Source organism: Pyxicephalus adspersus, chromosome 9 (assembly GCF_032062135.1).
Source record: "Pyxicephalus adspersus chromosome 9, UCB_Pads_2.0, whole genome shotgun sequence".
NCBI lineage: Eukaryota > Metazoa > Chordata > Amphibia > Anura > Pyxicephalidae > Pyxicephalus > Pyxicephalus adspersus.
In genome coordinates this window covers 35,204,278-35,227,393 of record NC_092866.1, presented here as the reverse complement: position 1 = coordinate 35,227,393, position 23,116 = coordinate 35,204,278, and the positions used below count along the sequence as shown (strand labels likewise).

Below are 23,116 nucleotides of genomic sequence, written 5' to 3'. Positions count from 1 at the left end.
TTATTATATTTGTGTTGCTCCTCTCATGCCCTCCTAGGTTGTAGCACAATTAACTGCTGAACAGGTGAATGGAGCCATCTCTGGAGCATCACCAATCTAAGGAGATGACAATGCCACTTCTATGGAAAACCACTGCAGAGAACTAAAAAGCAGGGGGAAAAAAGAAAAAAGACATTTCCATAACTCATGGATGCTGTGCCTGTCAGATATGGATCAGGTGAATCTGATCTGGAGTGTGCTAGAATGTACTGCTGTAGCAGTTTTTATTCATGTACATTTTTGCACTAACGAATAAAAAAAAAAAAAAAAAAAAAAAAAAAGAACAGGAGTAAGCAATAGTTTAAAATACCAGAGTGTTAACTCTTCCTCTCCCAGAAAAAATATATTTTTACACTGAAAATGTGTCTGTACAGTTCCTGTTTTACTCATGTAAGGATATCCTGAAGACAGGTTGGAAAGATAAAATAACATCCTTCAGCTGTACAAGCAATGATAACAAACCTTTTAAATACAGATAGATGAATCTAAGTGAATGTGGTACAAATATATTTTGCAAATAATATCCAATCAGGTGGAAAAAAAGTAAAAGAAAAAAAAAAAATGTTTGATTTGCAAATGTTAAAGATGAAGTCTGCAAATTAGACTTTAGAATAAATAAATTATCCCCAACCAACCTAGTAAATCAATGTGTGATCAGTACTTCCACACTTCAGAAGCTCTCTTTATTGCTCTAAATTATGCCCCAAAGTTTGAATATTGCATGCAGCTCTTTAAATGTGTCAGAAATAGGACAAGTATTGCCAATGCTAGAAAGTTAATGTTTATTTGTGAAATGAACGCTTGGTTTATATATTCACAGTCAGTTACTGACAAACAAATTTCAAACAGATTAAGGACTGCTCCTCAAAGTTTTAACCTGAGTTAGAATATGCCACATGCCATTTAAATAACTTTTAGCAACTTTTTTTTTTTTACTAGGTCAATAGCCTTGGGACTTTAAAGGTAAATATTATTAAACCGCTCAATCAAATATTTATCACAATACAATAATTTATTGACACATAATTAAAAAAATCTATTAAAAACATGGGTATGGTCCAGAGGTTAGTACATGGTTGGAGATAGGCTTTAGATAGGTCAACGTATTTCTCGGAAGATAGTCCGCTTCATCAGGGACACATGATTACAAATATAGCCTATGATTACAAATATTGTTTATAATATAAATTATAGTGATAGTTTAAACATTTTGTATTTCAGATATTAGTTAGACATATAACTTACTTCTATCGTTATAATCACTTCATCACTTGGACACCAATCCCTGATGGTAAATTAAAGCAAGCTGGTGCAAAGCAGAGGCTAGGATGGGAGAGCTCTATTAACCAAAATAATCTACAATTGCTTTGACTGTTTTTCAAAAGGATAAAGACTTGTGCTAATTGCTGCCATGACCATGAAAATGTGTGATTTATTTGTTATCCATCACTCAATTAATCCCCAACAGTGTAGAGAAAATTACTCCATTATCATTTACTCAGTTCACCATAACACCAACATGTTTTTTATTTAACTGTATGTAAAATATTAAATTATCCATTAGCTAAATCCTCGGTGCCTGAATCGAACCAATGATTACCACACAAAGCAAAAAGTTTAGTATCCAGTAGTTCACAAAATTAGCCCAAATACACAACTCAAATATAAATCAAATATATAGTACAAAGTTTTTTTCAAGCCACATATTTCTACTAACACGTCAATTCTAATAACTCTGCAGTGTTCAATGCATGATAAGGCACATACTATTATCTGTGCTCTGCCTGGGTTCTGTTGCTGATCAATAAGCTTCAATGTGTACCTATCACCGATTCCTCTCTTCTTACGCCTATTATATAATCTGCCTGTTTGTTCTTCCTGCGTCCCTCATTGTTGCACGCGGACACTCCCACATCCAGGAGGCGCGTTCTGTGCAGCCAGCGCTCAATGTGGGTAAACACAACCCACGTGGCCCACAATGACAACAGTAATAGGGAGGGGTGTACGTGGCTGACGTACCTGGCTATGGGGACACAGACAGCCCTTCCTTATTAAAAGGGTCAGCCGCCGGTCATCGTTATAAGGGGCAGACGCCTTCAAAACAGAAGGCGTCTGCCTGTCATTGCCAGTCCTGTTAACAGCCATATACAAAAACAATCTAACCCACATATCTAAGGGACAGAAAGCTGGTGTTAGCGCCCAAGGAGAAAAGAGAAACAGTTAACAGTTTGAATTTCAAATAATCCAAATAAATGTTGCTAGTAAATATTGAACCACATACCACCATTTTATACCATAGCATTGGTGTTTATATGTACAATGATCTTCAAAATACAATATATATATATATATATATATATATATATAAAAAATCAACATTTATGTCATACATAATGTATAATCATAAATCAATTTGACATACAAAAACAGTAAATACTTTTGCGAAGAAAAAACAAAAAAATTAAAAGGATTTAAAGCTTATTAATTCATTAAGCGTAGGATTTTTTTGTCCTTTGTGTGTCAACAGGTGTTATTTCGGAGGGGACTCAGTGCCTTGTTTTCCATGCCGTTTATACAAAGCAATGTGCTTAAAAATTCTTAACAATAAATACAGAATGGTATAGAGTAATCTCTAAACAAGAAAATGAAAAAAACTTTATGATGAGTACACTACTCCTTGATAACTGAAGCTAGAAACAATAACATTATCGATGATCAAATTTATAATGTACTCAATATCAAATATCCCAGAATGGCAACTTTTTATGCTTTACCAAAGATACATAAGGATTTAGTTAATTCCCCAGGTCGGCCTATTGTTTCAGGAATCGGAAGTATTACCTCAGAAGCAAGTCGCCTAGTGGATGAATATCTAAGACCATTTGTATTAGGGTTACCCTCATATCTAAAAGTCACCTTAGAGGTGCTAAATGTTATTGAGGATATGAATCTAGCAGAGAATGCTAAGCTTGTAACAAGTAGACATGGAAACTTTGTATTCAAGCATTCCACATGATTTAGGTCTATTAGTCTATTTTTGTCTGAAACTAGTAGAGATTAACAGCAGGTAAATAATTTTGTAATCCTTTTATTAAATTTTATACTAACTCACAATACCTTTCTATTTGATGGCAAAATCTACCTCCAGGTGCAGGGGGTAGCAATGTGGACTTGTTGTGCCCCCACCTATACCAACCTTTACCTGGGGAGATGGGAAAGGGAATTGTTTGCAGGTGAATTTCTTTGTATTTGCGCCACATTTTAATGTGGCGCAGGTACATAGATGATATTCTGATAATTTGGCACGGACCCCAACAATTGCTGGATAAATTCTTTCAAAGACTCCAAGTGAATAGGTACAATTTGAAATTTACAATGCAATGGAGCCCCAAAGACATCCCTTTCCTGGATTTGAGAATTGGTATTAACCCAGATAGAACTATGACATCTAACCTATATAGAAAACCGACTGCAGGTAATACTTCAAGCAAGTATTGCAGGTAATATTTCAAGCAAGAAGTGCCCAACCAATGCCTTTGATAAAAAAGTATAACCTACTCAGTAAAAAAAGGTTAAAAAGAAATTGCTCTTTTTTGCCATGTGTGATGTGTTAGATTGGATGCTTGGTTTTCACAATGGCCTCGGGGGTGGGGTCTGAAGCTCGGTCCAACATTGGTTGGGCGGGGCGGCAGGTTCTCCCTGATGCTGGGATACTGCCAGTGGTCTTCGCCGGCCGATCCACTGATTATTTGGTCACAGTTTTCGGACTCCTCTCTGACGCCCTCTTGGGCTCACTGCCCCTTTGGGGTGACGTGCTCGCCCGTCAATATTTGTTAATCCTTGGCGCCCCTTTGGGGCTGCCGGAGACCAACGGGTGACAGGTCCTCCTTAGCCGCTGTTAGGCGGCTTACTGGTTTGTTTTTCCTGCCTGGCTTGTTTTTGAACCCCCCACCCTTTTCCTGTACCCCTTTGATCCCCTCTTGTTTTTTGTTTTATGACATGTGGCCCTTCTTGTGCCCTGTCTTGGCCAGAGTGTGAGGCAATAACGTTGGGGTGTGCTTCTTCAGGTCCACCTTTTGTTACCATGGCTGCTAGGGTTTTGTCTTTAAATGTTAAGGGGTTGAATTCAACAACCAAACGGAGACTGGCCTTTGAGAGAGTTTAAACGACTAGCTCCTGAAGTCATCTTCCTTCAAGAAACCCATTTGATAGTACTGGTTCCTTCAATTTTGCTTCTAAACTTTATCCCCAGAGTTTCATGGCTAACTCACCCAACCAGAAAAGAGCTGGTGTGGCTATACTTCTGAAATCCTCCTTTAAATTTACTGTGTCGACTACCGTTACAGACCCCGAAGGTAGATATCTTATCCTACATGGCACTCTTCAAAGGGTCCCCCTCACAGTTTGCAATCTTTATTCCCCAAATACAGGTCAGACACTGTTTCTCTCCAAAACATTATCATAGCTGGAGAAATTTAACCACACCTTTTTAGCTGTTGGCGGAGATTTTAACCTGGCATTTTCCCCCGCACAAGATAGGCTTCCTCTCCACAATGCCTCTCCTCCTTCGCAGGTGACAACAATCTCGAGTTTTCAGACAATTGATACGCAGACACCAACTTGATATTTGGCGGACCCACCATCCTACCGGGAAACAGTATTCTTTCTACTCTCCCCCTCACTGCACACACTTCCGAATTGATTATATTTTCACTAACCTTCCGTCACCGTTTCTGTACCAAATCAGCTCTTACACAAAAGGTGCACATGAATCTAATCTAAGGGAGGCCCATGTTCCGAGGACACCTTTGAGTTCCCGCCTTAAGCGAGACTATTGCTGCGCAAGCCCTTCAGGTTGCAGAAGTAAAATATACTCGAAACCCTACTTTGGGCCTCCTGCGGGAGATTACCACTCTTCGGTCTAAATTGCGGGCTCTGGACTTAAGTGAGTTGGATGATTCAAAGGACCCGTCAACTATACTACCATAAGGGCAATAAGGCTGATACTTTGCTTGCCCGTAAATTGAGAGATATGCAGGCTGGCTCTTCTATGGCGGTGAAGGATGAGAGCGGAGTGGTGAAATATGACCCCTCCCACATTGCCTCACGTTTTGGGACTTATTATACTGACCTTTACAAATCTGTTCACCAAACTCAAAGCTCCTTTGGGAGGAATTTGCAGCCAAAATTATTTTCCTATTTAGAGGGAACGGCCCTCCCACGACTAAAGCCCGAGTGTTTGGAGCTGCTGAACTGCCCCATTACTGAGAAGGAAATTAGTAAAACTATTCAGCGGCTACCATTGGCTAAAGCCCCGGTTCCGGATGGCTTGCCCTATTTAAATTATAAAACTCTCCTGCCGGATCTTTTACCACATCTCCTAGTTCTGTATAATGATTTTTTGAAAGGTAAACCAATCCCTCCGTCCATGTGGGCCTCTCATATGGTTACGGGTATACATTACGGTTGTGCCTAAACCTGGGAAGAATCCAATGGAATGCTTTAGTTATAGGCCTATAGCGCTTTTAAATTCAGATCTGAAGATTTTTACAAAAATTTTGGCTACAAGGTTGTCAAAATTCCTCCCCTCTCTCCACAGGGACCAAACGGGTTTCATACCCGTTCGCCATGCTAGTGATAACACAAGAAGAGTGGTAGACGTTATTGATATTATAAATAAGAGGAGGTTGGCCTCTTTAGTACTTAGTAGTTTAGATGCTGAAAAGGCCTTTGATCGCCTTAGTTGGCCGTTTATGTTTTCTGTTTTGCATAAAATGGGTTTTGCGGGGTCCTTTGTTAAAGCGATCGAGGCATTGTACAAATCCCCTTCAGCCTCCGTTAAACTACCTCACGCCTCATCTGCTACATTTGCCATTAGGAATGGTACTCGACAGGGGTGCCCCTTGTCCCCCCTACTGTTTGCCCTTTGTATTGAGCCCTTGGCAGTCTCTATAAGGTCCAATCCAGATATTCAGGGTGTCCGATTGGGGGGGACCTCCATAAAGTATCCCTGTATGCAGAGGATGTTCTTCTAACCTTAACTCCACCAATCACATCCCTCCCAAATTTATGGAAGGAATTAAATACCTATGGTGAGGTATTGGGATACAAGATTAATGCTTCAAAAACAGAGGTGTTACCTCTCCACACACCGACCCCACAATTGTTGGCCCTACAGAACTCTCATTCTTTCATGTAGAAGGCCCTTTCACCTAAATTACTTCCACTTATGCCCAACTCTACTCACATAATTTTCCACCATTATTCAAAGAACTGCAATCTCTCCTATGTCAGTGGAGCAATCATCAGCTATCTCTGCTTGGGCGTATTGCATCATTGAAAATGATGCTCCTTCCTAAACTACTTTACTTGCTTGAGACTCTGCCGGTCCAGGTACCCCCCCAATAACTAAAAACTATGCAAGCAGCGTTTTTAAACTTTATTTGCAGACAAACAACATAGATTAGCTAAGATGGTAGTGTGCATCCCAGAACAATGGGGGGCCTAGGGCCCCAGACTTGTACAAATATTATTTAGCGGCTCACCTGCGATATATGCCACTGTGGACCTTACCTTACTCACCCACGGTATGTAGAGAAATAGAGGAGGGTTGGATAGCCCCCATACACTTCAATGTTATGCTTTGGAGCTCATCCTTGCTCCTAGCTGATAAAGACCTGGTCACCTCTATGGTGTTCACAATGACTGTTTGGCGGAGTTGCAGACACAAATACAGCCTTCTATCAGAACCCTCAAGCCTGATATCTGTAATCCACACCCCACATGTCCCCGATAGTTTGCAGGGGGTGATGTCGGGCCCCTGGAGGGATAGGGGATTATTCCAAATTAGACATCTGCTACATCCAGTGGAGAAGCGGTTGCTTACCTTTCAAGAACTATGCGAGAAGGTTGAGCTCCCACACACATCTTTTTATGCTTATTTGCAAATTAGGCATTATAATCGGTCCCTTCAGCCCTCAGCCAGGTTCTTAAGCTACGTACACACTTCCAATAATTATCGTTGGTAAACGAATGACCAACGATCCTGCACAATATCTTTGAACGATCGTATAGCACCGATCCTGGACATGCAGATAACGACATGATCGTTCAACGATATTGTACACACGATAGATGCGATCGTTTGAACGATACAGGAAGTGACGTGCACCAGAGGAAGTGAATAGTGTGTACGAACGATCGGGTCAAACGAACGACATTCACATTGTTCCTTTGTCCCTCTGTGCAATATGCCCTTCAAAGTGTTCTCAAGGAAGAAGAAAGCAGCTCTTGCTTTGGTATGTCTGCTTAGTGCTGAAGAGGAGGACGTTGAGAAGAAGCGGCAAATGTGGTGTAAGGATTGGTTGTTGGACCGAGACAACATTTCACATGAGAATCTGCTACGTGAACTGAGCCATTCATTCCCAGATGACTACAAGAATTATCTTCATATGTCAGATGTCTGTTTCCAGCAATTACTTTCAGCAGTTGGACCTTTTCTGCAGAAACAAGATACCTTCATGAGGAAGTCCACTACACCTGAGCAGAGGTTGATCGCCATGCTGAGATACCTTGCCACTGGAAGATCTCTGCAGGACATGAAGTTCTCCACTGTGATCTAACCGCAAGCAATGTGTCATATCATCCCCGAGACGTGTGCAGCAATTATCGACTGCTTGAAAGATGAGTACATGAAGGTAGAGGCCCCATACAATCATTAAAACAAAATGACACATTTGCTCCATAACCAAAAGATACATTTTATTTAACAAAGTGCATGTAACAAAGTGCCAATATAAAGTATAAATAACAATAAATAACCATAAAAACAAAACAAACTATTTTAACAATATTAACAACAAAAAACAATTAACATTTGTGACACACTCCCACTATAAATCATTGAAATGGAGGCTTTCATTGCCAAAACTGTACTGATTTGGTGTACTGGAGGAAGGGTAGTGATGAGGCTCATATTGGTGGCGTGGAGCGTGTACAGGTGAAGGGTAAGGCGATGGGTAAGGGTATGGATAGGGGTAGGAAAAGGTAGGGTATTGTGGGTTTAGTTGGTTCATCATTCCTTTGTTCACCAAATCCGTCATCATAATCTCCACAGCACCTGCTTGTTCTGGGCTCATCTGCCGCAATTTTGATACAATATAGAAGCCAAAGCCATCCAAGTGATCCTCTTTTTCATTTAATATGGACATGGCTTTCTTGAAAGCTTCCTTTTTTTCCAGCTCCTGATGTTTTCTTTTCTGACCCCTTTTTTGGTTGGAACTTATCGGAGTGGATGTTGTGGCGGCAGGTGAGCTCTCTGCAGGTTCACTGCAGGAGGAAGTCTGCAATAAAAATAGATAGAACATATAAACAGAACATATTATTATGCATATAAAACTCTTCCTATGCTCTCCCTTCAGTTTCCTGATACACCAGAGGAATGGCTGGCCATCGCTTCAGAATTTCAAGATTTATGGAACTTCCCAAATTGTGGAGGAGCAATTGATGGGAAGCATGTAAGAATTACCCCACCGGCAGACAGTGGATCGTATTATTATAACTATAAGGGGTTTTTCAGCATCATGCTCATGGCAATAGTGAATTCCCTGTTATGAATTTGTTTTAGTGGACAAAGGAAGAAACGGGCGCATGTCTGTTGGAGGGGTTCTGGATAGTTTGCCATTTCACAGGAAGCTGATGAACATGCAACTACACCTTCCTAGAAACAGCCAAACTGTAGAGGGAATGAACTTTGTTGCAGATGAAGCATTTGCATTGCATGAAAACCTGTTAAATCCCTATCCTCAAAAAAACTTGGATAAACAGAAAAAACTTTTTTAATTACCGGTTATCTCGTGCTAGGAGGGTGGTTGAGAATGGGTTCGGTATTCTAGCAAATCGCTTTTGAATATTCCATACTGCTATCAAATCTCCACATAGACAAAATTGACAAGGTAATTTATGCTTGCTACATAATTTTCTTCGCCGCAATAATTGCAGTGCATCATTTGGTCCTCTAATAGAGCAAGATTCTGCTACAGCCGCACTGGGTGAAAGCAGTAACCAAATCACTGGTCTAGTGGATCTACAGGTTGCAGTACCTCAGAATGCTTCAGTGTTGGTCAAAGAAAACCGAAGCAAGTACTTGGGAGTACTTCAACACTACTGGAGCAGTAGAATGGCAGGATCGCATGACAGTCTGTACACCACAATGTTTGTAGGACTGCAATAAAAAAATCTGTACTATATGTTTTATACTGTACTATATGTAGCTGTGCCTGTGTTTTTATAAATTGTATAATAAAAATATTTTTCAATAACTTACCTGGTCTGGTGTCTTGAATATTTCTGGAGTCTCATCAAGGCTTTCCCCAGCATCCCTGTGTGTACCTTCCCCAGCATTCTTGTCCGCTTCTTCCAGGCTGCACACCGATGGCCGACCTTCATCCTGATCTGTGGTGAATGCTAACAGATTAAAGTACCATAATTTAGGTACGTATATATCATCCGCTGGAACACCTGACCGCTGTGAAGACTTTATTTTGTTCATTTCCTTCGCAGGTTTTGTATCTTCTGTTTCACATATTTTATGTCGGCGGCAGGATTCACGGTCTTGGAGAGCTCGAGCATAGCGATATACGCCTTCAGTTTCATGTAACGATTTGAATAATCCGCAGACTTTACTTTCCACAGACAGGGATGGGACCTGTATGCCTCAATAAACTTGCGGATGAAGTCAGGATTATTAAATGCATCATCATCAGGCCATGATCTGTGAAAAACATTAAAATATAAAACATAAAACTATAAACATATAAAAACTTTTAAAAATATGCAGCATCACCTACCTCAATAATGTTGGTCGGGCGAATTATCGGCCGAATATTCATACGAACGAACGGACACACTTTCGGGCTTGGCACCTTACACTTCTGATTTCCCACAGCTCTTTGCAAATCCAGCCACTTCCTGTTAAATTGCTTCCTGTCACGTGACAGGATGTCACAGCAAAGAGCTAGCCCAGCCACCCGTGCCACACCAATGGCAAGAGAGGAGATGGAGGTTTTGGTGCATAACCTGGAGAGGTGGGATTATGATGGTAGGAGGGCTCATTACAAATCCCAGAACGCAAGGAAAAAATCGCATTTTAGAGAAGGTGCAGCGGAGAATACATAGAAAGTTTGGTGTCGAGCAATCCAAGGACCAGTTAAGGAAAAGGTGGTCTGATTTAAAAAACCAAGAGAGGGAAGCGTTAAGGCGTCGTATCCCCAAAAAACGTAAGTATAAATTTTGTCAGTTTGTAAAGTTTAGTTTTGGAAAATTATTCTTTTCAGGTAATGTAATATTTTGGGAAACTATTTTTATTTATATTTGTATTAGTTTATATATTTTTTTAATTAGTAATTTTTTTAATATTGTATGTTTTTCATTTTTTTAATGTAAATTTTTTGTTCTGCATTTGTTTTTGCATTAGGACGCCGTGCTCGGGAGGTAGAGGAGCAGCTGCAGGTGCTTCCGGAGGAGCAGGTAGAGGTGGAAGGTAGGATATTGTTATATATTTAATAATAAAAAATGTATTTTAAAAATATTAAAAATATATTATTTTTAAATATAATTCAAATATGGTTTTGATTTTATTTTGATGCAGAGTTGACTCTGGGTTTCCCTGACCAGGCTGGGCGTCCAGAGGAAGGTAGGATATTGGTATATATTTATTAGGAAATATGTATTTTAAAAAATGTTAAAAATATATTATTTTTAAATATAGTTCAAATATGTTTTTGATTTTATTTTTATGCAGAGTCAATTCTGGTTTCCCCCTGCAGAGGAGGTAGTGGAATCTGTGGTGGAAATTGACCCAGGTATGTACCAAAATTTTAGAGAGGTAGGTTGCATATAACTGTGTGAAATGTATCTTTTTTTTTTTTGTTTGCTCTTAAAGTTTCAGAGGGAGAACGAGAAAGTCCTGAGCCAGGCACGTCAGGACAGATGGCCAGAAGTGTTGGTAAGCATTAATATATTGTTCATGCAAAAATGTCTCATATCCATGAGTCGGCTTCACAATATATGTGTACTTAATATTCTTCTTTTTATTTCTACTCAGATGTTGTTTCCCACAAAAAAAAAGAAATGATGGCCAAACTCGAGGCCATGGACCAGAAATGGAAGGCCGTGGCCAAGATAGTACGTGATGCAAGGAGAGACCTGCGTGCTCTTAAAAAAGATAAAGAGAAAAAATTAGGACCTTTTATATTAATATTATAATAATAAAAAAAAAGTGTGTGTGTGTCATTTATTTATACTTGACTGCCAGGTAAGTTTTAAATTTGAACTACGCTGGGACAGGATGGAGAACAGCGCTGGAACAAACAGGATGAAGTACTGCGCTGGAACAGGATGAAGAACTCGGCTGGAACAAACAGGATGAAGTACTGCGCTGGAACAGGATGAAGAACTCCGCTGGAAACTGACCAATTTACTATTATAAATAAAGAGGACCTGTCAGAAGAATGATAAAGAATAATGACAGGTGATATTTATTATTCATATGACAGGACAGAATAGAGATATATATACAAGGTTCTCCCCAGGCACTTTTAGCTGGGCGCACCACCTGGCACTTTTCAGCACCCACCCGGCTGTTTTGGGTGGTTACCAAAGAGTTTGGTCACAATACAGGGGCTGCCACCCACCTAAAATTTCTTCCCACCCGGCTTTAAAAAATTTCTGGGTTGAGTATATATATATATATTCCCTGCCCAACCTCTCCCTCTCCTCTTTATTTTGTTGCTGGTTTGCCTGGGTTTTTTTTATTGGCTACTGTTCTGTTGTATAATATATGCTTAATGAGTGTGATCACTATATGTTCTGTTTTTTCTTTATGAAGAGTTTATTTAGGCATACCTCTCTCATGACGTAAATACCTGACTGAAGAGTTATGGTCTTTGCTTATTAACCACCCGGGCATTTAACCGGACCTTGGTTCGGGGTAAAAACACTTGCAGAAAGTGTTTACCCGAATATTTCTCAGGTGGTTAAAAAAAGAACAAGCCGTCTCTTACCTGGTGCTGCTGTGATTATTCCGTGTTCTGTTGTTACATCCGAGTTCGCCAGCGTTGATCTCCGTCTCCAGCGTCGGGTGTCTGCCTTCTCCGTCGGCTTCTTCTTCCCTCGGTGTTCGCGTGTACGTTTTTTTTATGTTTTATAAAAAAAAATTTTATTATTAAACTTATAAAATTTTGGACATATTTCGGTGAGTTATGCGGTAATTCTATATTATTTTATAACACATTTGTCGTATAGGACGCACTAACCCCCCCCCCCAGTTTTGGGGAAGAAAAAGTGCGTCTTATAAAGGATACGGTAAGTTTTTGTTTTTTTTTCTTCGCAAAAGAATTTACTGTTTTTTGTGTGTTAAATTGATTTATGATTATATATTATGTATGACAAATGTTGTCGATTTTTTATTTATTGCTGTATTTTAAAAATCATTGTACACCGCAATCTTTACGCCCCCAACACAGGTCAAATTAAGTTTATCACTAGGACTCTGGCCCTCTTGGATGAGTTCACTCACACCTATCTGGTTGTTGGAGGCGACTTTAATTCTATTCTCTCCCCTACTTAGGACAGAATGTCTATGTTTACATCTCCTCCCCCTCCAGCTATTCTACAGCAATCAAAAACAAAAAAAATCAAAACTGCTTATCAGACGCTATCAACTGTATGACAGCTGGAGGATCCAGCATCCCACGAGCAGACAATACTGCTTTTCTACTCTCCTCCCCACAAAACGCACACCCGCATTGATTATTTGTTTATTAACCTACCTTTACTGAGAAATAGTGCCTCAGCAGATATACATCCTATTTCATGGTCAGATCATGCCCCGATCACTCTGGAGGTTTTCTTTACTCCCTCTAAGACTAGGATCTGCCACTGGAGACTGAATGATTTTTTCATTAAAAACAAAGACACTAAATTATCACTTACTACAGTAATACAAAACTACTTTACCGAGAATAAAGGCTCAGTAGCACACACCTCCACCCTTTGGGAAGCTCACAAAGGCGGTGGTTAGGGGTCAATGTGTGGCCCTAAGCTCCCGTATTAAAAAGAACTCCAATTTACGGCGCACCTTGACAGAGCAGGCTTTGAAGGTGGCAGAGGGACGACTTACTAACAGTCCGTCTCTGGCACATTTGCGGGAGGTGACTTCCCTCCGCTCCAAATTACGGGCTCTGGAGCTGAGAAAAGTTAGTTGGCTAATGCAAAGAACTAAGCAACTCTATTATCACAAGGGCGACAAAGCAGATACACTATTAGCACGAAAACTGAGGGACACACAAACTAACTCCTCCCCCGTGGCCATTAAGGACGAGAAGGGTGTACTTAGATACGACCTCTTTCATATAGCCTCTCGGTTTGAACAATACTATACACATTTGTACCACACAGTACATCAGGCACAAAATAATATGGGCTCAACTTTACAACCCACTATTGACTCTTACTTAGCGGACCTGAATCTTCCCCGTTTGAAGGCAGAACACCTGGAACATCTTAACAGGCCCATTACTGAAGAGGAGATTTCGCAGGGTATTTCTCATCTCCCTTCGCAAAAGGCCCCAGGTCCTGATGGTTTACCGTACCTATATTATAAAACCTTTCTGCCAAATTTACTCCCCCATCTAGTAAATTTATTTATTGACTTTTTACAGGGTAAACCTATTCCACCTTCCATGTCATGCTCCCACATCACCGTTATTCCCAAACCGGGTGAAGACCCCCTAGATTGTACTAATTATAGGCCCATTGCAATGCTGAATTCGGATCTCAAAATATATTCTAAAATTCTAGCAAATAGGCTCTCCAAACATATGCCGTACCTTGTGCACAGGGATCAAAGGGGCTTTATCCCATTTCGCCATGCAAGTGATAATACTCGCAGAGTAATCAACATAATTGATATTCTCAACAAACGCAAACTCTCTTCACTGATACTTAGCTTAGATGCGGAGAAAGCGTTTGACCGTCTTAGTTGGCCATTTATGTTCTCCACACTGACTAAAATGGGGTTCTCTGGACCGTTTCTCTTTTTTATTACGGGATTGTTCATTAAATTACTTAGGCACTCAAATTGCAGCTACATATTGCCAGCTATATGCCCGTAACTTTCCCCCGCTACTCCAGGAGATATACAACTATCTGAACAAATGGAAGGGGCACTCTTGTCTCTTATGGGTCGTATTGCATCCGTGAAAATGATGGACCCAAGCTCCTTTACTTATTTGAGACCCTCCCGATCCGGGTCCCTAGTCTGACCCTGAAAAAGCTACAAGCTGGAGAGGAGACATAGACTGTCCAAGACAGTGGTTTGTACACCCAAAGATCTGGGAGGCCTTGGGGCCCCGGACCTTGTTAAATATTATATAACAACTCATCTCTGATTCTTGCCCGCATAGACCAAATTATTATCCTCCATTATTTGCTGGGAGTTGGAGGAGGCCTGGCTTGCCCCTCTGCACCCTAATGTGATGCTATGGAGTTCTTCAATGCTACTGACAGATAGGGATTTACTTTCACCGATGGTGTTCATGAGAAATATTTGGAGAGCCCACAAACTTAAGTATGGCCTTTCCGCCCCAACCTCGGTACTTACCTCTATTATACACACCTCCCCGATACCCGACAGTCTCACCAGATCTATGTGGCAACCCTGGCGAGAGAGAAGGCTTTTCCATATCCAGGATATTTTGCATCCCTTGGAGCGGAGATTACTTACCTTCCCAGAATTACAGGAGAAATTTGACCTTCCCCGTACCTCTTTCTTTGCATACCTGCAGATCAGACATTATGTCCTCTCTCTTCAGCAATCTCCAAGATTTTCTCAAATGACTTCCTTTGAGAGGTTGTGTGCAGGTGGTCCTTACACCAAGGGCCTTATCTCCTCCATATGTCAACGAGGGAGGCCACTGGTAAATTTGCTTAAAAGTGTACTTGGGAAGCTATATTAGGTCGCACCCTTGATGGGGAGGAGTGGTCTGACATCTGGGAGGCAGCAAATAAAAGCTCCATTTGTACCCTTTATAAAGAAAATTTGTATAAGATTTTATTTCGATGGTACCACACCCCAGATGTGTTACATAGGCTGTTCCCAGAGGCTGACCCTACCTGCTGGCGCTGTAGGTCCCACCACGGGACTCTAGAACATATTTTTTGGTTTTGTCCCATTAGACAAAGTTACTGGGATAAGGTTAACCAGCTACTGGGGGATGTGACCAAATGTCAATCCATCTTAGATCCACTACATCACCTGCTGGGATTGCCCCTAACAGGTCTTTCCAACCTCGCATCTAGGCTCACTACACATATTTTGGTAGTGGCTCGCACCCTGTTCTTCACTAAGTGGAAATCTTTCTCCCCTCCATCACTAGAAGATTTATACGCCCGTATTCAGGATGTTCGAATGATGGAATACCTTACTGCTCTACTCAGGAACACTGTCACTAAATTTGAACAGGTCTGGGAGCCATGGGATGATTATTATGCTCAAACTGCAGATATGATGGTCTCCCTTGCTCCCCCCCCTTTTTCCTACAGTAAACCGCCTCAGAAATCCCCATTTCTTTTCCCCTCCTTCCCCATTTTAGATATGGATGTGATGTCATGTTTTGTATATGGGAATCCACTGGTCTGCCGTGTTTATTACCTAAAACCACATTGTTTGAGTTGTACTCCACTATTGTTATTTTCTTTTTGTAGCTTTTTTATATGTAAATATAAATAAATATATATATATATATATATTTTTTTTTTTGTTTGTTATTATATGGTTTTGCTATTATATTGATATTGCTCCTGTATACTGTGTTAATATCTATGTTCTTTTTGTTTTGCCCCTTTTGATGTATATGTAAAACTTTTCAATAAAAATTCAGTTTCATTAAAAAAAAAAAAAATCATTGTACATATTATGAACACCAATGCTATGTTATAAAATGGTGGTATGTGGTTCAATGTTTACTTTCAATATTTACGTGACCGCTGGCTGCACAGAACACACCTCCTGGATGTGGGAGTGCCAGCTTGCAACAACGAGGGACGCAGGAAGAACAAACAGGCAGATCAAATAAATGGCGTAAGAGAGAAGTCAGTGAATGGTAAACATTGAAGGTAATTGTTCAGCAACAGAACCCGGGCAGAGCATGGATAATAGTATGTGCCTTATCATGCACTGAAAACTGCAGAGTTATTAGAATTTACATGTTGGTAGAAATATGTGGCATGAAAAAAACGTTGTACTATATATTTGGTTTACTATATGAGTTGCGTATTCGGGCTAACTTTGTGAACAACTGGATGCTAAACTTTTTGCTTTAAGTGGTAATCATTGGTTCAGGCTCATTAGAGGATTTAGCTAATGGATAATTTAATATTTTACATACAGTTAAATAAAAAACATGTTGGTGTTATGGTGAACTGTGTAAATGATAATGGAGTCGTTTTGTCTTTATCATTTTAAACAGTGCACCGATTTTAAAAAAAGAAGCATAATTGAATCAAGGTGAGACACATGCAGACAATACACTGATGTGGATCAATTAGGTGATACCGTGTTTCCCCGAAAATAAGACACTGTCTTATATTTTTTTGGGCTTCCAAAAACACACTAGGTCTTATTTTCAGGGTAGGTCTTATATACTTTTTTTAATGAAAAAAAAACACTTACCATATTCATGTATGAATATGGCCATAAAAAAGGCACATTTTGAAGTGGTTAACGTATTAAGGTGCTTTAACACTGATCCACAGATGCAGCACAGTGCACCAGAAAAGATACGGTAACCCACAGGTGCACTGTACAGCATCTGTGGATCTGTGTAAAATCAGCACTCAGTGGATGTGGCCGGGGCAATGATTGCTCACATTTTTATTTATTTTATTTTTCTGTGCATTTGAGAGTTTTATATGGTGACCCAATTGTAAATTAAACTCTTCATTGATTCATTGCTACCGGTATTGGTTACTGAATTCAGCATTTCTCTTCTTGCACTGTTACTGTATTAAATCAGCCAGCTTGTCCTTACAAACCTAAAATCAGCACAAAATGTGGCTGGGGCAATGATTGCTCACATTTTTATTTATTTTTTTTTATTTTTATACCGTAATTGTGCTGGTTAAAATAAAAAAAAACAAAAAAAAACTTACCTTATCAGAAGACGCGAGCCAAGTTCCTGGCTTCTGACAGGCGAAGTGCATGTAATATCACTCCTGTAACAGGAGCTGGAACTACAAGGCAAGCATCGGCTTCGGAGTGTGTACGCCCGCTGTCTGCCGCTCGGTGAGTATTTTTTTTTTTTCTTTTTCTACAAGGTCTTATTTTCGGGGTAGGTCTTATATTAGGGCAGGTTGGGGGAAAAGTGCTAGGTCTTATTTTCGGGGAAACACGGTAGATAACAAATAAATCACACATTTTCATGGTTGAATAACACACAGGTAATTATTGGAGCCTGCTATAGGCCCCCCAGTGCTAAGGAAGAAATAGAAAATCAACTACTAGCACAGCAAAAAGTGGAAGTGTTTTAATCATAGGAGATTTCAACTACTGTGACATTGACTGGAGTAATGGCAGTAAACTACAGGAACAGCAAAAGGGAGGAATTTTGTGAATTTAATACAACATAATTTTATGGTGATATGTGGTATGTGATACTCTGCTGGACCTAATTCTTTCTAACAATACAGAGCTTATAACACACGTGCAAATAAAAGTGAATCTGGGTAGCAGTGACCATAATATGATTTCATTTAATGTAAGCTGTAAACAGTAAGCAAAAACAGGAAAGATAAAAACATTTAATTTTAAGGGAGAACATTTTCCATTAATAAGGGCGGCTCCCTGTGACTTGGACTCTGAGACAATATTGTCCTCAAAGAACACAGAACAGAAATGGGAATGTTTCAAGTCTGTTCTACAAAAGAAAACTGAAAAACATATTCCAATGGGTAATAAATTTAGGAGGCTAAAATTAAAACCTATGTGGCTCACAGCTGATGTTAAAAAAGCCATAAGGAACAAAAAAGGCCATTCCAAAAATATAAAAATGAAGGATCACCTTCATCATTTGAAACCTATAAAGAATATAACAAAAGATGTAAAAGGACATAACGTGCAAAACATCAAAATGAAAGAGATTACAAAGGCAAACCCCCTCCCAAAAAATTTCAAATATATTAATAGCAAAAAAGATCAGACCTGAGCATGTAGGCCCCTTAGAGGATGTTGCTAGGTTGGTAAACGGGGATGAAGACAAGGCAGATTTACTAAACACTTTTTTTAGCTCTGTGTACACAAAGGAAAATGGCTCAAGTCCAAATTCATAATAGCAATGTCACTGCCTTAAATCAGCCACAATGGTCCAGAATTGATATGATTAAGAAACAGCTTGGAAAAATTAAGGTTTACAAACCACCAAGACCAGATGGAGTACATCCACGTGTCCTCAAAGAGCTGAGCTCAGTTATTTAAAAGCCATTATTTCCAATTTTTAGAGACTCTTTAGTCACTGGCAAGGTACCGATGGATTGGCGTTAAGGCCAATGTGGTTACCAGGTAACTACAGGCCCGTTAGTTTAACCTAGCTGGAAAGGTTTTAAGAGAGTTTGATAAAGAACCACATAGAGGAGTTTCTGCTAGAAAATAATATTATAAGTGATAGTCAGCAAGGCTTTAAGAAAGACAGAAGTTGTCAAACAAATTTACTTGCTTTTTAAAAGGAAGTAAACAGGTAGACAGCAGAATAGGAGTTGATCTAGTGTACTTGGACTTTGCTAAAGCATTTGACACTGTACCCCACAAACTGTTAATATGGAAGTTAGGGTCGATAGGTTTAGAAACGTTAAACTGTAAATGGATTGGGAACTGGCTTAAAAATCGCATCCGGAGAGTTGAAATTAATGATTCATACGCTGAATGGTCTAAGATTATTAGTGGTTTACCCCAGGGTTCAGTGTTGGAACCTTTACTGTTTAACATCTTCATAAATGATAATGAAGGAATTAAGGCCATACAGGATGTCTATAATCTACAAGCAGACCTGGATGTACTGTTTGATTGGGGAGCCAAGTGGCAAATGATATTTAATATAGATAAATGTAAAATTATGCACTTGGGAGCTAACAACATGCATGCTTCGTACTGTCTAGGGGAATACATTTTGGGGGAGTGAGAAATGGAAAAGGACCTGGGGGTTCTGGTAGATCATAAACTCAATAACAGCATGCAATGCCAAGCTGCAATATCTAAAGCTAGCAAAGTACTTTATTGTATAAAAAGAGTAATAGACTGCAGAGATGGAGACATTATCCTTGCCCTGTACAAAGCATTAGTCAGAACACATCTGGAATATGCAGTCTAGTTTTGGGCACCAGTTCAAAAAAAAAAAGAAAATTGTTGAATTGGAGAGAGTGCAGAGAAGGGCAACTAAATAATAAAAGGAATGGAGGTGCTCAGCTATGAGGATAAATTAGCTGAACTGAATGTATTCTGCCTTGAGAATAGACATTTAGGGGGGGTATGATCACCCTGTATAAATATATAAATGGTCCATATAGAGAACTCTCTTTCCCATTATCCACTTTAGGCTCATTACAAAGAACAAGAGGGCACTCTTTGCATATGGAGGAAAAGAAGTTTAAGCTCCGGATAAGGAAGGGATTCTTCATTGTAAGGTCTGTGAAAATGTGGAATCAGCTCCCTCAGGGAATAGTTTCAGCAACTACTATAGATTGCTTTAGGAAAAAGCTGGATGTTCTTCCAGAAGCACAGAATATAACTGGATATTAAGGGGGTTTAAAGTACAAACAACAGTGACTGTTGATCCAGGGAACATCCGATTGCCTCATGGAATCAGGAAGGAATTTTTTCCCCTGTTGAAGCAAATTGTACCAGGGTTTTTTTTGCCTTTCTCTGGACCAACTGTCTTATAGGGTTTTATATCTGGGATATGTTTATTTCCCTAGTGGTTGAACTTGATGGACTTGTCTTTTTTCAACCTAACCTACTATGTAACTACGGTCATGGGAGCAAATAGCTCTATCTTTTTGAAACAGTCAAAGCAATTGTAGATTTTTGTAACTACAAAAATGTAACTACAAACAGTCAACCTTATGGTTGGCATTTCTGGAGAATATGAAAGAGAACAAGTTGGGATTAGCCGATACCCTATTAGATCTATGACCGAGCATGCAGTGCATGTTTTTTTGGACTCTTATTACTTGCTTATATCTAGCAATGAACTTCTCTTATTCGCTTCCTTTTAATCCAAGGGGTGCCCAACAGGTGGATCGCGATCTACCGGTAGATCTCAAAGGCAACGTGAGTAGATCGCGGAGCCCTGCCTTTCAAAATAAACTCTACCACGCAGAGCAGTTAAGTCAAAGTTTTTATTGTTGGTAATCATTTTGACTTTGTCGTTTTAAAAGTAGCTCGCAAGCCAAAAAAGCGTGGGCACCCCTGTTCTAATCTGTCAGATATAGCAGTAAAAGTTTTGATATGTCTTTCGCAAAAGTGCAAAAAATTGATCATGACAGAAATCCTGTGAGCCGACAACTTCCTGTGCAGCACTCTCATTAGTTATGTTTTCAGATATTTATAAAACCTCCCTCCACCCTTACCCTGCCAATGCCAGTGGGTGATTAACAGAGTGGTTGGCAGATAGTGGGCCTGGTGTCACTCTGTGTAAACTCAGATGAAACCACTATAGTTCCAGACTTTCCGGCGTTCTCGTGTACCCAACACAGATCTATTGTTCCAACACATCCAAAAATCCCAGTACATTCAGGAATCAGCACGTCTGACACCTTCTCTGCACCCCACAACATAAAACTCTTGTGACTGCGCACCCAATCACTAGGCATTAGAGCCATCCCCGAGGAGTTTGTGTTCACATAAAGACTTTTTAGAAAAGGTATTTACACCCTTGTGCCAGATCAAGGCAGCGGAGGAATGTGATCAGGGTAAAAGGGTAAGATAAGTGTTTCTTAGTTGGGCTTCATTCAGGGGTTGCTTAGGGATCATTGGGCAATGTCTGAGCCGGTCAGGTCAGTTTACATGACACCAATGATGTTTTTGGCTGTGTAATTCTTCCCACTGACCACCACACTAATGTACTGTGAGCTGTGGATATAGTCAATATATTAAGGGGTTCCCTGAACACCTTAGAGTAATTTTTTCAAAGAGTTCCCCCATGTTAAAAAGGTCAAAAAAAGGCTGGGTTAGACCCTCCCCAACCTTCTACTACTGTCTGTGCTCCCTTTTGGAAGATTAACCTCTATTTTTTTACTGAGAAAGGGGTAGGACATTCACTGAAACATTTCATGGTGGCCAATATTCTAGGTCCATGTGTTTAAATGACAGTACTTGTTTCTCCACCAAGAAATGTAAATCTGTGAAAGTCTGATACAGTTCTGTATTGGAGCTATTAGAACCCTCCATTGGGAAAATCCTCAAGAGATTTCCTTTATCTTCTTGATGTGTCTCTGGGACAGGTAGTGAATGAAAATTTACCAAAATGTACACACAAAAAAAAAAACTTTGTGGAATTACACAAGAATCTGGATATTTCCTCTTAAATGAAGAATATTTCTACACTTATGAAGAAATTCTAATTATCATCTTATCTGGATTTGGTTTGCCTAAAAAGGTCACTAAAGTCTGATGGTTGCTGCCCTGTCAGCTTCTAACTCGAGGTAAGGCTCAGGCAGCCGATTTTCTGACCCCTGGGGGGGTGGGGGGTTATATCAGCCCGGGCTCAGAATATGACCCCTGGGTTAGGAGTGGCACTCGGCTCGCTATGCCCCCCGGGAATGCTGGGACTTGTAGTGCCTCGGACACTGACCTGTTGAGAAAGGCGTTGCCGAAGGCGCTGAGCTTCCTGAAGGGTTTCTTGGGGTCCACCACCAGAGCGTTACCGGGCAGCACCCCCTCCACCGGGCCGTGCATGACAGCGATGAAGGAGTCTGTGGTGGGCTCCGGACCGATCCTCATACCTGGGAAGTCCCGCTCTATCAGGTGCCGGATGAAGGTGGTCTTCCCGGTGCTATATTGACCCACCAGCAGTACCATGGGCTTATTATGGAAGTCGGCATCCTCCAGGGCCGGGGAATGAAAGTCATGGAAGCGGTAAGTCTCCTCCAAGGGAAGAAGTTTCTGCATGTACAGCCTACACAGACCGTCGGCCACAGTCTGGAAAAGCTCGGGCTCCTTCCTTCGGCCGTTTTTGTTGACCCAGCTGAACATAGCTGTAGCGGCGGTGACCGGGCGTAACTACTCGATAACGGAGCCGGCGCTGGCTGCCTAGGCTCAGGGGGGAGGGGCGTGTATCGAGCTTGGCGTGACGCGGGAGAGGAGCGCGCGTGCACGGAATGACACGCCGGGAACGCGCACTGGTAGGGTGTGTGGGGTGGCTGGGTATATTGCAGGGCCCAGAGGGTGAGGAGTGCTGTTCACACACTGCTGGTCACCATGGCGGAGCCCCCTAAGTTTCCTCAGGGACTTCACATTGTAATTGGATCATGCCGATACGTCAGAGGTTCGCCCTAATAACACAGAAATGACATCACCTCAGGCTTCCCCTCTGCTCCCTCCCAGATATTCTCTCATAATGACACGTGGGGGAGAAATCACCGAAAAATCTGGGCTTGGCTCACCCATACGCAAAATCTTAGGAATACAACTGTTTTGTATGGTATTTGGCTTTCTGGAAATTCCATTCTGATGGCCATGTACAAGCAGAGATTTATAGTCATTAGATTCTTTATAAATGAATGGACTTGTGTAATCAGATGATTCTGAGACCATTCAGGACCGGATGACCTCTGTGTGACCTGCTTTAGGAGGATGTTTGTTCCTATAAACTGGTATTAGAGTGCCAAACCCACTGGAACCACAGAATGTAAATCAACCTGGGCTCCACTGGCAGTCACATTGTGACATCAATATACTACCAGGGTCAGGGCTCATGTCTATAGCTATTGTCACTATTGTATAGGATTGTCACAATCATGGTCATCT

General features: G+C 40.6%; 1 protein-coding gene across 1 annotated transcript in view; it reads right to left on the bottom strand.

Moving 5' to 3' along the window:
* EHD1 (EH domain containing 1) overlaps positions 1 to 22,559 on the bottom strand; it is a 49,109-nt gene extending 26,550 nt beyond the window's left edge. The window contains exon 1 of the mRNA XM_072421382.1: positions 21,942 to 22,559. Within this exon, the coding sequence (XP_072277483.1) occupies positions 21,942 to 22,342 (401 nt within the window). The 5' untranslated portion in view covers positions 22,343 to 22,559. The remainder of the gene's footprint in view (positions 1 to 21,941) is intronic.
* Positions 22,560 to 23,116: the final 557 nt, after the last annotated feature.